Source organism: Acomys russatus, chromosome 29, assembly GCF_903995435.1.
Source record: "Acomys russatus chromosome 29, mAcoRus1.1, whole genome shotgun sequence".
In the NCBI taxonomy this organism is placed as follows: Eukaryota; Metazoa; Chordata; class Mammalia; order Rodentia; family Muridae; genus Acomys; species Acomys russatus.
The window spans coordinates 39,099,744-39,112,481 of record NC_067165.1 but is presented as its reverse complement, the minus strand read 5'-3'; the positions used below and the strand labels follow the sequence as shown (position 1 = coordinate 39,112,481).

Here is a 12,738-nt window from a genome sequence, read left to right as displayed (position 1 = left end):
TCTCAGTTACCGAGTGCCAGGATTTCAGGCGTCCACTACTCTGCTTGTTTGCATTTGAGATCTTAACCTCCCAGCACCCTCTTCCCACATGAAGCCATTTTGGCGTAAACACCTGGGTGTGGGGACAGAGGATGTCTGGCTCTGGAACCTTGGGTGGTCTGGTACTTAAGTAGCAGAGCCTGGCTTCCAACTTGCTTCAGTCCTCCTGCATCTGTATCCTCAGAGTGCTACAGTTACAAGCGTGCCACCATAGGTGACATCTGTAAACGAGAGCTGTAATTTACAGGTACTAGTTTAATTTGAAGCCAACTCAAAATTTGTCATGTGTGTTTTATGTGTAATGGCTCAAATGGGCCACAGTAATTATACGGGTTCAGAGGATAACTTTTGAGAGTTGGTTCTCTTCTTCTGTCAAGTCATGAGGTTTGCAGGCCTCAAGCTCTCTATATGTAGGCACATATAAGAACACCCTTGGGTTTCCTGCCACTACTCCCCCAAGGCTGGGATTCCAGGCCTGCATCTAGCTACTAGCAGCTTCCACAACAGAACTTGCAGGGTTCATCACACTATAAACAACACCCTCCCTGTGTAGTCCCTGTTCTCTGCAAGAGGCAAGCTGGCCTGTATTCATGTCTCTGCACCCCTCAGTGCTGTGGACTGAAGCAATAAAAACCAGGGCTACCCACAACAGCCCTATCCCCTCATTTACTCTGGAGCAGCTGTTGTGGTACAGACACACAGATCCTTGGCAAGCAGGCCAGGCATCCTGGTGAGTCACAGAGTCAGGGAACCCGGGAAAACCACCAAACCCCAAGGATGGCAGCCCTCAGGAGAACGCCGCTGTCCCTGGGGTAACACTTCCCTCTCCTCCCACCCATCACCGACTCTTCTCTCCAGGTAGAAAACCCCGGGCTGGAGGCTCCAGACCCTTAGGACAGGACACCAGGGCAGGGAAGATGCTCCAGGCTCCATAGCAGCAGTCAACAGCCACATGAGAAAGCAGCTCACTGAGTGTACCCTGGAGACCACCCCAAAAATCTAGTGACGGGGAGGGTGTGATGAATGTGCCCAAGGGTTTAACCACACACAAACCAGTCATGGGAGTTTGAAAGACGTTTATTTAAAAAAGAACAAAAAGCTTTGGTATTTCAAAACCCAACAACCATCATCACTAGAAAGTTAACCACCTCTCCCAGGGACCCGAAGTAAAAAGCACAGACCCCAGTGGCTCAAATAGGAAAGAGGCAATGTGCAAACCAGGAGGGAGGGCAGGGGACTGCACCACACCAGGAGGGAGGGCAGGGGAACCGCACCACACCAGGAGGGAGGGCAGGGGAACCGCACCACACCAGGCAGGGCGGCCAGCTGGGTCGCAGGCCCAGCCTCCAGCCTGTGTGGGGCCTCTGGGTGCCAATGAGGTGGCAGGGATCGGTTGTTGTCACCAACAGTCCTGATCTAGGGTGGATGAAAAGCCACCCAGCAAAACTTCAACAAAAATAAATTAGAAATCCATTCAAGAAAGAACATGTTAAATTAGGGAAAGAACACAATTCTTCCTAACCAAGTCTTTAAAGAGGATCTATCTCCTGGACAGGAGAAAGGGGGGTGGAAGGAGCGGGCTCAACATCAAGTCTTCTCCTACAGGTTTGTTTTATTGACGGGAAAACTTACACAAGTCCTCGGCCCTCCTTCCCCTCCGGTGCAGACTCTTGTACCCACAAGCGCTTCTGAGTCACATCCCCCACAAGGCACAAAGGGTTGGTGCTTCCAAAGGCTCCCTGTTCATGCGGCAGCAGGATGCTCAGTGCTGGGTGTCTTGTGCAAACGGCGGCCGAGAGCGGGACTCGAGGTTCACTCAGACACTGGGATCTTCCTGCTCAACGAAACAAGAGGTCACTATTCACCACCGACCCACTGCCCAGCTACAGGAAAAGTCAGGCATGGCAGTGCACCCCATGATCCCAGCAGTTGGGACGTTGAGGCAAGAGGATCAGAGTTCAAGCCAGCCTCTACTACACAGCAAATTCAAGACCAGCCTAGGCTACATGAGGCCGGCTCAAAATAAACAAATATACTCACTGGCAGGGGAGCAGACCACAGGGACAATGTCTCAGAGCCAGCTAAACACACAGCTCCCGGCCCAGGGCTAGGCTAGAATTACTGTGTAGCGGCCCATGAACCTCCTTGGGTTGATGTGGCATGCTGCCTGGGGCTCTCTGGCATGGCAGTGAGGGACATGGGCAGTTCCTCAGGGAGGCAGTATGAGTTGTCTTCCCAAATGTATGTCGAACATATAAGAACATAGATGCCAAGCAAGAGCATGGGCAATAGCCTGCAGGACCCACCTTTTCTATCATAGCTGGCCAAAAGCTGGCTGCCCGGACGGCCTTCTCCACACTGCTTTCCGACCCAAGTCTCCATTGGTTCCCCCATCGTGAGGAACTCAGACCTGCCTCTGTCTGCTGCCTGCTCCTGAGGGCCAAGCACTGCTTTCCCTGAAAGCCTGGCCTTAAACCAGAGACCACAGAGCTTCTTGGTGGAGGAGGCGGTCCCATCTCCTGTGTGGGATCAGGGTTTCCTAAATGCTGGGGCACAGGTCCTGCCTGGTCTACTTCTCTGTCGCAATTGAGAAGAGGAGAGGGGGCAGGGAGGGCCTGGCTCTCCTGCTGCTGTAGGCTGACAAAATAACTGCATCACCCAAACCCACGACCTCTGACAGCAATGAACTTTGTTTTGTTTTTTTAAGTCTGTTTTGCCATGTAGCTCAGGTTGGTCTCAAATGCACAACCTTCATCCTTCAGCATCTGAATGCTGGGCCGGCAGGAGTACACCACCACAACCAGCTTGCTGTCAGGTGGACTCCTATTTTGATATTGGCAGCTGGGGGCACTGGCTTGGAAAGACTACCTAGCCTGTCCCATGGCCAGGTTACCCCTTTGGACATGACAGAATGGGAGAGGCTTGGGGCTTTAGGGGTTGAGGTGGCCTACCTTGCTCCTGAAGAGGGGCTTGGCTCCGGGCCCACAGTACTCATTATAGATGAGTTTAAAGAGGAAGAGGTGGAAGAGGGTGATGAGGGAGGCCACGCTGAACCAGAAGAGGAAGGGCAGGCCGGGATCCTGCTGGGCCATGTGCTCATCGTGGGCCAGGATGGCCTTAAGGTGCAGCGTGTGCCGCAGGTCCTGCAGGTGTGTGAGGTCAGTGGAGATGTACAGCAGAGGTGTGATGGGCTGTGTCACCATGACAGCGAAGGTGTGGCCCCCCGACTCTGAGGTCAGCTCCACTGGGTCATGGAGGCAGCCTGCCTCACAGGCGTAGATCTTGACGGGCTGGCCCCGGGACTCCACAGATACGTGCAGGTAGGGCTTGCCCTCGGCATCCACCAACACAGCCAGGTTGATGTGGTCATTCTTGTAGCGGATGCCATGCAGCGCATAGCTGTTGTGGAGCACCTCAGGGTCGGCCTGGAACTGCAGATGGTTTTCTGTGAACTGTAGCCCGCCGAAGCTGAGCACCATGCCTTGTAGGATGCCGGGAGCGCCAACCTTCACCAGCCCCTTGCAGCCACGCTTCTGCAGGGTCAGCTTCCACAGGTCAGCCAGCTGCAGGATCTGCAGCACTGAGGAGAGCTGGCCTGGCCACAGGTTCTCAGCGTGCATGGTGGCATGGCCGCTGAAGCAGTGGTCTTCGTAGTTGAGTGTCGCCTCCATCTGGTCTCGTTCCCTGTGGCTCAGAGAGGGGCTGAGCAGTGGGGCTGGGGAACAGGACAGCATGTAGTACAGCGTCAGGTTGACGGTCAGGCCAGACGGCGTGTGGGCATCCGTGATCTTCTTCATCTCCACACCTGTAACACCATGAAGGCTGCACATTAGGGCGGAAGGCCTGGCTGGAAGCAGAGGAGGTGGAACAAAGGGCAGGGCTATAGAAGGTGGAGCTTTGGGTCCAGTAATAAAAGAAAGTGGTTTGGTGCCCTGGGTATGGCAGAGTCATCCTGACTTCCTGAGATGGCAAATCTTCATTCAACTTAGTGGGACTTAGAATCACCACAGAAACACAACTCTGGGTACATCTATGGATGATTTTCTACATTAAATTGAGGTGACAGCCGGGTGTGGTGACACATAACTTGAATCCCAACACTCGGGAGGCAGAGGCAGGCAGATCACTGTGAGTTCGAGGTTAGCCTGGTCTACAAAGCAAGTCCAGGACAGCCAAGGCTAACACAGAGAGACCCTGTCTTGAAAAACCAAAACCAACCAAACAAAAAACAATAAATTAAGGTGACAAGAGCCACCTTAAACGTTTGTGGTCCCATACCATGGACTGGGGTCCAAGACTGAGGACAAGGAAACAGCAAGCTGAGTACCAGCATCCATCTCTCCCTACTTCCTGACTTGCAGATGCTTTGAGACCAGCCACCTCCTACTCCTGGTACCATGCCTTTCCCACTACTTTGAACTACAAGGCAAAATAAACTTCCCTCAGTAGTTGCTTTTGTCACAGTATGATGAAACTGGAGAGGGGCGGCCCAAGGTCGTTAGAAAACCACCCTCAGCTTACCCAGCTACTATACAAGACCGACCAGCAAATGACAGGCGGCCCGAGGCTGTGAAAAAGTTAAAGAGAATCCTGTAGATGCATTAGATTTGAGGAGGTTATTTTGTCTAAACAAAAGTGGCTGTTCAAGGCCGGCGGTGGCGCATGCCTGGAATCCCAGCACTCCGGGAGGCAGAGGCAGGCAGATCTCTGAGTTTGAGGCCAGCCTGGTCTACAAAGCATGTCCAGGACAGTCAAGGCTACACAGAGAAACCCTGTCACAAAAAATCTTTAAAAAAAAAAAAAAAAGTGCTGGAGATGGCTCGGAGGTTAAGCGCACTGACTGCTCTTGAGAGGTACTGAGTTCATGGTGGCTCAGAACCATCTAAATGTGATCTGACACCCTCCTCTGGCCTGAAGGTGTACATGCAGGCAGAGCTCTAAATACACAATAACAAATAAATAAATCTTTAAAATCTTTTTTAAAAGATTTAATGCCTGTTGTTAAAAACAACACTGTTCTGGATGTAATCAAGGACAAAACAACTTCAGTAGATAAGAGAAAAAACTCAGGAGAAACCAAAAAACAAATATTTGGGGAAATAAAATACTCATCTGAAGTAGACAGAGGAGGGAACTGGGTGAGAGAGGAGGTGAGGAGGGAACAAAGATAGAGATTAGGTGGCTGGAGAGATGGCTCAGAGGTTAAGGGCACTGACTGCTCCTCCAGAGGTCCTGAGTTCAGTTCCCAGCAACTACATGGTGGCTCACAACCATCTGTAATGTGATCTGATGCAGGTGTACATGCAAACAGAGTATTGTATACATAATAATAAATAAATAAATCTTTAAAAAAGATAGAGATTAGGTGTGGAAAAATGGTGGCTGGAAGAGAGAAGTGAAATCAGTGAGGGGGGAGTCATCTATGGGACAGGGGAGGCTCCATGGAACCTATGGTGATGCCGGGGGTGGGGTGGGGGGTTGGAGACTGAAGTAGCCACCTCCTGTAGTCAAGGGAGACTTCCAGTAGAGGGAGGGGGACATCAACCCCCACACAAAACCTTCAACACAGCCAATCAATGACTGGCCCATGAGCGTGTCCGCCACTGACACTGCCAATAATACTCCGCTATGCTTGCAGACATGAGGCTAACATATCGGTCACCTAGTGGCTTCACCCAGCAGCTGATGAAAGCAGATGCAGAGACCCACAGCCAAACATTAGGTGGAACTCAGGGAATCTCATGGAAGAGGAGGAATTGAAAGAACCAGAGAGGTCAAAGACACCTCAAGAAACCTTTAAAAAAAAAAAAAAAAACTAACCTGGACCCATAGGGGCCCACAGAAGCTGAACCATCAACCAGAGAGCATCCATGGGAGGGTTCTAGGTGCCCCCCTCCTGCCCTGATACGTAACAGATGTACAGCTTGGTCCCCATGTGGGACCTCTCACAGCAGGAGCAGGGCTGGCTCTCAATCTGTCACCTGCCTTTGGATCCTTTTCCCCTAAAGGACAACCACGTCTAGCCTCAGTAGAAGAAAATGGGTCCAGTCCTACATAGAGGGGAGGGGAGAGGGAGGGACTGGGATGTAAATTAATTTTAAAAAAAGAAAAAAAGATTGGTTTTCTTAAACCACATGTCTTTTTTTGGTTTGTTTTTGTTTTTTCAAGACACAGTTTCTCTGTGTAGCCTTGGCTGTCCTGGACTTGCTTTGTAGACCAGGCTGGCCTCAAACTCACAATGATCCACCTGCCTCTGCCTCCCAAGTGTAAACCACATGTCTTAATTCCATGTTAGAATGTTAGACTGTACATTGCCACACAGTCCACACCATCTTGGCCATTGGCTTTTGAGTTGGCTTTTTTGTTTGTTTTGAGACAGGGTTTATCTGTGTAACAACCTTGACTGTCCTGGACTTGCTTTGTAGAGCAGGCTGGCCTTGAACCCACAAAGATCAGCCTGCCTCTGCCTCCCAATGTTTTAGGTAAATTCAAATGGTTACTACAGTTCAAACGTGTTTTCTAAATCTCTAAGAGTTGGAGTGATTTGGAACTAAGATAAAAAATTTGAGTAGGGCAGTGGTAGCCCATGCCTTCAATCCCAGCAGAGATGGCAGATCTCTATAAATTAGTTGTTTTCTAAATTCTAGTTACAGTCAACAAGGTGGTGCCCACACCTTCAATCCTACCACCCAGGGATAAAACTCAGATACAGTTCTTACTTGGTATGTTTGCACACCAGAGAAACCACACACCACATTTACAGATTATTATAAAAACTCTCTCCAGGGTTACTAGAAAGGCAGCTAATTTCTGCCAGGGACAGGAACAAAGAGCAGCTTTTGTGATTGCCTGTAAGCTCATCTCTGTGCATGCTAACCTGACCAATACTGAACCAGATTATACCCTAATTAGAGAGATCACATTTACTGTCGAATTGGCAACTAGGGACTCTTCAACAAAGCAAAAAGAAGTCCGCCAACAGTTGCCTGTTGGCTTCTACTGCAAATGGTTTCCATATACAGTAAATAAATATTCTCTCTTTGAGAAACAAATCTGGACATTTTATGTAGCATGGAGAGCTTTTGGCTTTATTTTAATTTTTTTTTTTTTTCAGACAGGGTTTCTTTGTGTAACAGCTGTGGCTGTCCTAGACTCACTTTGTAGACCAGGTTGGCCTCGAAGTCAGAGATCTGCCTGTCTCTGTCTCCCGAGTGCTGGGATTACAGGCGTGCGCCACCATGCCTGGCTCAGAACCTTATATTCATTGTCAACTACCCTAGGGTCATAAGGGCGTGCCACGCAATGATGGATTGGGTCTACTCATAGGCTTAGCCATGGGAGGAAAAGTGTAACTGGTACCTGTCTGAATTCCTTCATGACCAGGATGTGGTAGCAAAACGGCCTGGGCCTTCCCTCATGGAGGAAATAGCTCAGTTGCCTACAATCCTTCCCTAAACCACTGAACTCCTCCCTACTGAACAGGCACCTACAGAACTGTGGGGACCCACGGAATGGTCACAACATTTGGCTAACATGTGGTTCAGTGGTGGTTCATCAACCACTTATGAAACCAAAGAAATGGAATATCAGCCTATAGAACAGGGGCTGGAATGGCCAGTACTGAGGACGAACCCACAAAACCAGTGCAGCACTGTCGTCTCTAAGACAAACAACTAGAAAAGCAAAAGGAAATCCCTTCTCCCCGTCATATGCAATGGTACAGCTATATGGTTATCAAAAGAGAAAACCGCTGGCAGATCAGTGTGGACGGGATCCGTCATGGGAGGAATGAATGGGCATGACAAACTTACCAAAGACATAAAATTATATGTAGCTCATACAGGCAAGACAGACAAAATGTCTGAAAATAATGAAAGAGTGGACAAATTAGCGACCTGTTTAATTAAGACTAGAATATGGAGCCAGGCATGGTGGTGCACACCTTTAATCTCAGCGCTCGGGAGGCAGAGGCAGGCGGATCGCTGTGAGTTCAAGGCCAGCCTGGTCTACAAAGCAAGTCCAGGACAGCCAAGGCTACACAGAGAAACCCTGTCTCGAAAAACCAAAAAAAAAAAAAAAAAAAAAAAAAAAAAAAAAAAGACTAGAATATGAAAAATTTCCAGGGAACAAATTGAGACTAAATCAGGCCAGGGTGTGGTGGCATATACCTTTAATCCCAGCACCCAGGAGGCAGAGGCAGGGGGATTGCTGTGAGTTCGAGGCCAGCTTGGTCTACAAAGTGAGTCTGGGACAGCCAAGGCTACACAGAGAAACCCTGTCTCAAAAAACCAAAAAGAAAAAAAAGAGAGAATAAATCAGCAAGAATGATAACCGTTTACCCCAACTCTAAAAAATAAGGGGAAATAGACAACCAAATTAAACCAGGACAACCCTATGAGAACAAGTATTCTAAGGAATCCATAGCCAGGCAGTGGGCCACACCTTTAATCCCAGCAGGGAGGCAGAGGCAGGCACATAAGAATCACTGTGATCTAAATTAAAGACGCTTGTACAAGGCAGGCCGAAGTCCAGTGAATGTCCCTTTGTGACCTAAAAATCAATACCCTTAAACCTTGAATTTATATATAAAGAGAAAGGGGAATATAGGTATATTTATCCACACATGCTAAGGTTTATTTAGCTTCAAATTTTCGAAAGAAAATGTTTTTAAAATTTCAATTGAAAGATAATACTTTTTCTGCTGCCATAAAACATTTCGCCCTAGCTGGGCATGGTAGCACATGCCTTTAATCCCAACATTTGGGAGGCAGAGGCAGGCAGACTGCTGTGAGTTCAAAGCCAGCCTGGCTTACAAAGTGAGTCTAGGACAGCCAAAGGCTATACAGAGAAACCCTGTCTTGAAAAACCTACCAAAAAAGATTTATCTTTCCTTTTTATTTAGACAAAAGGGGGGAAATGTTGCAGGGTACTTGATCACACCATAAATCCCAAAATTGTGTTGATTACTGGAAAAACCTGCTTCTAGTTGTGGTATAGCTCAGTCCTAGCACACACCTTTAAACCAAGATAGGATTAAATAAAATCAACCATAGGTCAAGAGGCAGAACAAGCAACCAGGTGATAGGGAGTGAACATAATAATAAAAAAAAAAAAACCTAGAGAGTAGGAGGAAGTCAGAGGCCAGGCATGGTGGCCCACATCTTTAATCCCAAAACTCAGGAGGCAGAGGCAGGATTGCTGTGATCTGGAGGTCAGCCTGGTCTACCAGGCAAGGCCAGGATAGCCAACGCTACACAGAGAAACCCTGTCTTGAAACACCCCCCCCCCAAAAAAAAGAGGAAGTCAGAAGGATGGATAGAGAGGCCCAGGAAGTAGAAAGGGGGCGTTCAGTTTGAGGGGTTTTTTGAGACAGCATGGAAAAGGCTCTGGCTTTTGGGGACATCGGTTGAGGAAGAAGTCAGGCGGGTACTTTCTCTGCCTCTCTGAGCAGGTTTTCACCCCAGCATTTGGCTCCCAAGTCAACAATTGAGATTTTGTTAAAAACAAACATCTCTGTAGAGAGAATATCTTGTGTATTGTATGGATCCATCACCTATAGTTAAAATGGCTTACAGAAAAGGGTAGAATAGCTAGGCACAGTGTGGCACACGCTTTTAATCCCAGCACTTGGGAGGCAGAGGCAGGTGGATTGTTGTCAGTTTGAGGCCAGCCTGGTCTACAGAGTGAGTTCTAGGGCAGCCACAGCTGTTACACAGAGAAACCCTATCTCAAAAAACCAGAAAAATCAAATCAAATAAAAAATAAATAAATAGCTCATTAAGTTATGAGCTAATCAGGAAAAGCCTAGCTGTATGGCCTAGGTATCTGTAAATATATTTTGAGTCTGAGTTGTTATTCTGGGAGCTTGGGGCTGGGAGGGAAAAACACACAACATGTCTCATGTGACCTTGTGTGACCTCCTGCCCCTCACCAAGGCTTCCCCTAGATAGCTCCAAGCATCTGTTCACAACCCCAGATCAGGGAGCTGTCCACCAGATCTCACTTCCCACAGCCAAACCATGGCCCAATAGTCCTCCCTCCAGAATTATCAAGACCCAGGTGTCTCCCTCCTCTTTCCCTTGGGCTCCCCAGGAACCTCTTCCCCTGCCCAAGCACCCACTTTGCCCCTCAGTCTATACTCTGCAGATTCCCACCTTCCCATCTCAGAATGAACTCATCCATCTTCAAGGCTTCAGCGTTCACATCACCTTGTTCCTGCATCACTAGGCTTAAACCCAGGCAGAGTGCCCTCTTCCTTGTCACATGACTGGCTGCTTCTTACCACTCTATCCAGGAGCAGAGTGGCAGCGCTCCCACGTGCACTGCCAGCGCTCCCACGTGCACTGCCCTACTCGTACATAGCACTTCCCAGAGTCGCCTCGCATAAGGTGTTCTCGGCCCTGTCTTCCTCCGGGGCCGACTAAGGCAAGCATTGCGTGAACTAGAGCTCCTTGGCTCACTTGTCCAACAGCCTCTGGCAAAAGCGTTTGCTGAATAGATAGATACCTCTTGACTGAACTAAACTCTCTCTGCAGAACCACACATGAGTGCTGATAACTGTAACCCTGAAAACCAAAACTCAGTACTGAGGATTGCATTGGCTTGTCTTCAACAGTTGAAGGAAACGTTTTTGTTTGACATGCATTGGAAGAAACCTCCAGCATTCCGGTTTAATAGCTACAGTCACAATGGAAAGATGAATCTCAGTCTCAAACATCAAAAAAACTGAGGCCAGACCCAAGCAGGTTGTGGTGGTCAAAGCAGAGTGTCTGGGGATCTCTCCCTAATGGTCTCTTCTTTGCAAATTGACTCCTTCTAGCAGGGCATGGTGGCGCACACCTTTAATCCCAGCACTTGGGAGGCAGAGGCAGGCGGATCGCTGTGAGTTCGAGGCCAACCTGGTCTACAAAGCGAGTCCAGGACAGTCAAGGCTACACTGAGAAACTCTGTCTCGTCGAAAAACAAAAACAAAACAAAACAAGCAAAAACAAAACAAAATTTAAAAAACCCCAAAACCAAATTGACTCCTTTGACTTACAAAACAAAACCTCCACCTGTGCACAGGTCAGGCCTCAAAGCCAAGCCACAGACAATAAAACTGAACCTTTACACTCAAATCTTCATTTAAAACCTCATAAACGGGCAGGAGAGATGGCTCAGAGGTTAAGAGCACTGTCTGCTCTTCCAAAGGTCCTGAGTTCAATTTCCAGCAACCACATGGTGGCTCACAACCATCTATAATGTGATCTAATGGCCTCTTCTGGCTTTCAAACACTGTATACATAATAAATAAAATCTTTAAAAAAAAAACAAACCCACAAACTTAGAAGGCTCAGAAAGTTAAGGCCACAGAGGCAAGGCCCTACAGCTTCAAAGAGGCTAAGAAAAGAGTGCACACCAAGGCAAGTTCCAACTCTCTCTGTGACTACTACAGAGCCCGGGGGACATCTCTAAAGTGGACTGTACACACACAGGGTGCCGAGCGGAGACTGCACCAAGGCCTTCCTTACCCGGGCTGAACAGCTGGGCCCAGAGGAGCTTGTGATCTTGAAGCAGCTCCGAGGCAGGCATTTCCAACAGCTCCAACATTTCCTTCCTCGCCAAGTCCTGCAGCACTTTGAGCTCCTTGGTTCCTTTGCTTTTGAGCACCTGGGGGTGGATGGGACCAGAGACATGCACCACCCACAGCACTGTCTCGTCCAGCTGTGTCTTGGGAGCCACCTGCAGCCGGTTCACTAACTTCTTAGAGGCCACCACTACCAGGTGCACCAGCCCCGACGGAAGGGGTGTGGACCGGCCAGAGTAGAGGAGAAACTGATGATCTCCGACCTTCTCCAGAGTGCTGGTGAAGGACTTGGGGGGGACTGGGGCCGTGGTTGGCCCCACAGTCTGCAACGCGGCCACGCGCTCCGTGGGGTTGTTGAGCTGGATGCGCTGCAGATAGACGTGGGGTCGGCCTCGGTGAGCCAGGAAGTCCTCCTGCAGTAGCACGCAGTCACGGCCCGACCCCGCAGAGAGCCCAGAGGCCGAGGCGGGCCCGGGGACACCAGCGGCAGGGCCCGAGCCCGGAGTCCCCAGCTGGAGGCAGCGCACCCGGCGGAGCAGGCCTTCCCGCAGCAGCAGCACCGCCTCTCCGGCCTCAGCCAGCACATTCAGCGGGCGTAGCTGCACGAAGGGCACGAAGTCCGGCGTCACTGCAGGCTCCCGCTCACCGGGCGTCACCCACAGCCGGTTGTAGGCGGCGTCCAGAGCCAGAAAGCCGTTGGCCACTAGGGCTGGCACCCCGGGGCCCAGCGGCACCGCCTCGCCGCGATCGCGCAGGCCGCGCCACGCGCGAGTGGCCGCCTCCAGGCAGGCAGACGGCTCGGCGGCGCCGGGTTCGCTGCGAGACCACGACGGCAGGTGCAGGCCGCCCGCCGCCCGCCGCGCCCCGGGGCTCGCGAACCACAGGAGGAGCAGCAGGAGGCCGAGCAGGCAGAGGAGGCGGCGGGCCCAGCTGCTCGACAGCAGCCCCGGCAGCCCCTTCAGGCGCTGCTGCAGCCACATCGGGCCCGCCGCCCAGCCTGCCCGCCCGGCCGCCGCCGCTCACACCCCGGCCCGCGTCGCCGCGCCCACCTCGACTCCCACCGCAACCACCCGGGCAGCCACCGCCACCACTTCCTTCTTCTTCTTAGTTGCCTCCTAGCCGTCAAACGCTGC

The 12,738-nt window shown here is 50.4% G+C and overlaps 1 protein-coding gene across 1 annotated transcript; it reads right to left on the bottom strand.

Moving 5' to 3' along the window:
• Window positions 1-1,120: 1,120 nt before the first annotated feature.
• Window positions 1,121-12,738, bottom strand: Kiaa2013 (KIAA2013 ortholog). Its single transcript, XM_051171549.1, has 3 exons — window positions 11,550-12,738; window positions 2,991-3,844; window positions 1,121-1,873 (listed from the first exon to the last, which is right to left on the bottom strand). Exons 1-3 carry the CDS (start codon window positions 12,583-12,585, stop codon window positions 1,856-1,858), a joined length of 1,908 nt encoding a protein of 635 aa, XP_051027506.1. The 5' UTR covers window positions 12,586-12,738; the 3' UTR covers window positions 1,121-1,855.